This window comes from Mesitornis unicolor, unplaced genomic scaffold (assembly GCF_000695765.1).
Source record: "Mesitornis unicolor isolate BGI_N332 unplaced genomic scaffold, ASM69576v1 scaffold39772, whole genome shotgun sequence".
In the NCBI taxonomy this organism is placed as follows: domain Eukaryota; kingdom Metazoa; phylum Chordata; class Aves; order Mesitornithiformes; family Mesitornithidae; genus Mesitornis; species Mesitornis unicolor.
The window spans coordinates 1,081-3,546 of NW_010167847.1; the positions used below are offsets into that span (position 1 = coordinate 1,081).

The window sequence follows — 2,466 nt, forward strand, 5'->3', positions numbered from 1 at the left end:
GCTCCCTGCTTAGCGGTGAGGGAGAGATCGCAGCCGGGGTTTGTGTCCTTGGGGGGGGGTTGCTGCAGCTCCCCTTTACCCCCAGGATGTGCGTGGCACCCTCCTGCCTTGCCCTGCGTTCCCTGTGGTATTTGGGGGGTCCCCCCTTGTGTCCTTCTTCCCCAAAGGCTGCTCTTTTCCCTCGTTTCTGCCCCAAAACGGCAGCGAGCCTGTGCAATCCAAGCCCCTGCCCGGCTCTGCCTGCAAACCGCTTCCTGCCTTTTGTTCGGCAGCCGGGTAAACCAGGATGTGCGTGGCACCCTCCTGCCTTGCCCTGCGTTCCCTGTGGTATTTGGGGGGTCCCCCCTTGTGTCCTTCTTCCCCAAAGGCTGCTCTTTTCCCTCGTTTCTGCCCCAAAACGGCAGCGAGCCTGTGCAATCCAAGCCCCTGCCCGGCTCTGCCTGCAAACCGCTTCCTGCCTTTTGTTCGGCAGCCGGGTAAAAGTTGAGGTCCGGTTTTCCACCTTGGGTGCGCCCGCTTTTGGCAGCAGCCCCAGGGGTGATTTTTTGGCAGCGGGGGAGGGCTGCGTGCCTTGGCAGGAGTTATTGTTGGGGTGATGCGGGCGGGATGGCTGTGCATGGATTGGGAACAGCGGCCAACGTCCCCATCCCGGGATGCGGTGCTGCCGGGATGGGTCTTTGCCACTGTGCGCCTTGTGGGGGTCACCGGCCACCCAAACGTCCCTTGTGGCCACCAGGCTGGGTGCTGTGATGGGGCATTACCCGGGGAGGGCACATCTGGAAGGGTAAATTTGGATATGGGGGATGCTGAAGAGGCAGAGGTGCCTCAGGTGCGGGGTGTTACCATCACCAGCTCCTCACCAGCTGAGCTCATCCCCCAATTTTGGGAGGAGAAGGGGTTAAGCCAAAGCATCCGAGCTAAGCCCTGGCAGGAGGAGGCTTAAAAACCTCCCAGGCCTGCACTTTGCTGGAGAACAAAGCTCACAAAGCGACGGTAAGCTTGTAAAAACCTGCGGGAATGTGGGTGCCGAGGAGGGCGACGGGGTCTGGGGGGCTCGGTGTCACCCTCATGGGCAGCACCGTCCCTCGTAAACCCTCCCCGGGTTATTTTTGGAAAAATCGGTTGGCCGGGCTTCAGCAATGTCTCGGGTTTGTTTTTGGAGGAGACGGTGGAGATCTGGAAGCCGTCATGGGATGAGCGTGGCAGGGTCCTGCGCCAGGGCAGAGCGGGGCCGGATGGGGCACAAGGGTGCGGGAACCACCCCGGGGCTGCAAACCATTCCCCCCTCACCCTGCAAACGGGGTGGTTGATGCATGGAGGTGGCTGATAACGAATTATTTTCTACTTGTCCTTGCAAATCCCGAATTTGTTTCACCTTTTGGGGCAGCTTTTCTAGGAAAGCAGCCCAGGCCCTGCTCCAGCCCCTCAGGTGCTGCCTGGGGTGGACGTATGGGTCGTGCTTGGCCGTCCCCATCCCTACGAGCCCCTTCCCTTGCACCCCATGCATGCCGATGGGTGAACCCCAGCACCCCTGTACTCCAGCACCTCGCTTTTATTGACTTTTTATATGAAAGGAGCGGCGGGGGCAAGGATTGAGCCTAGGCAAATACTATAAACGCACCTAGGGTTGCGGTCGGGGAAGGAGCCGGTTTGTTGTCGTTATCGGAGTTAAAATATAACCTGACAAAATTGTACCTCTGGCCCCTGGGCTCCTGCGTCCTCCGAGCGCGCTGTGGGTGGACAGAGGTCCCCGAGGGGTGCGTGTGTCCCAGGTTTGGTGGCACGAGTGGGACCTGATGAGGTGTTGGCGTGGCCGGGGGCTGGTGCGTGACTTCCTTACCCCGTGGAGAGCCAAATTTGGCAGCTGGTGTTGGTGTTAGCAATTACTGGGGGATCCCCATTGCAGCCCTGTCTGATCTCAGCCTGCTCTTCCTTAAGGATCCGGTGGCGCTGGGGTTTTGCACTGGGGTGGATGAGAAGTGGTCGGACTTGTGACAAGGCGTTGAGCCCACCCATGGGATTTGGGTGCTCTCTTTGCATCCCCCCCATCCCATAGAAAGAACTATGCCATGTCCCGATGGAGCTGTGGGATGGCAGAGGGGATGCTAAAGCTCACGGCCGTGCTTGGTTTCTCTTCCAGCATCCCGGAGCCACCATGGAGCCCAGCGCAGGCCCCCGGCGCTGCTGCCTGCTCCTGCTGCTCTGCCTGCTGCGGGGCTGCGCGGGCAGGGATGCGGGCAGGGATGCGGCTGGACCGGGGCTCTCCGCCGCCTCCTTCCTGCAGGACCTGCTGCAGCGCTACGGGGAGAGCGAAACGCTGAGCCTGAGGCAGCTCAAGTCCCTCCTGAACCGCCTGGATGTGGGAGTGGGGCACGGCAACGCCTCCCGGCCGCCGCAGCAGCGCATGAACCTCTCCCGGGTAAGGCAGGGGCTCTGCAGACCCCCCAAAAATCTCTCTGTGGAGCT

The 2,466-nt window shown here is 61.1% G+C and overlaps 1 protein-coding gene across 1 annotated transcript in view; it reads left to right on the forward strand.

Annotated features, from left to right (window-relative positions):
• Positions 1-2,155: 2,155 nt before the first annotated feature.
• Positions 2,156-2,466, forward strand: part of SLC39A14 (solute carrier family 39 (zinc transporter), member 14) — a gene marked incomplete at its 3' end in the record, with an annotated part of 4,481 nt that continues 4,170 nt past the window's right edge. The window contains exon 1 of the mRNA XM_010178829.1: positions 2,156-2,419. Coding sequence (XP_010177131.1) covers positions 2,156-2,419 — 264 coding nt within the window. The remainder of the gene's footprint in view (positions 2,420-2,466) is intronic.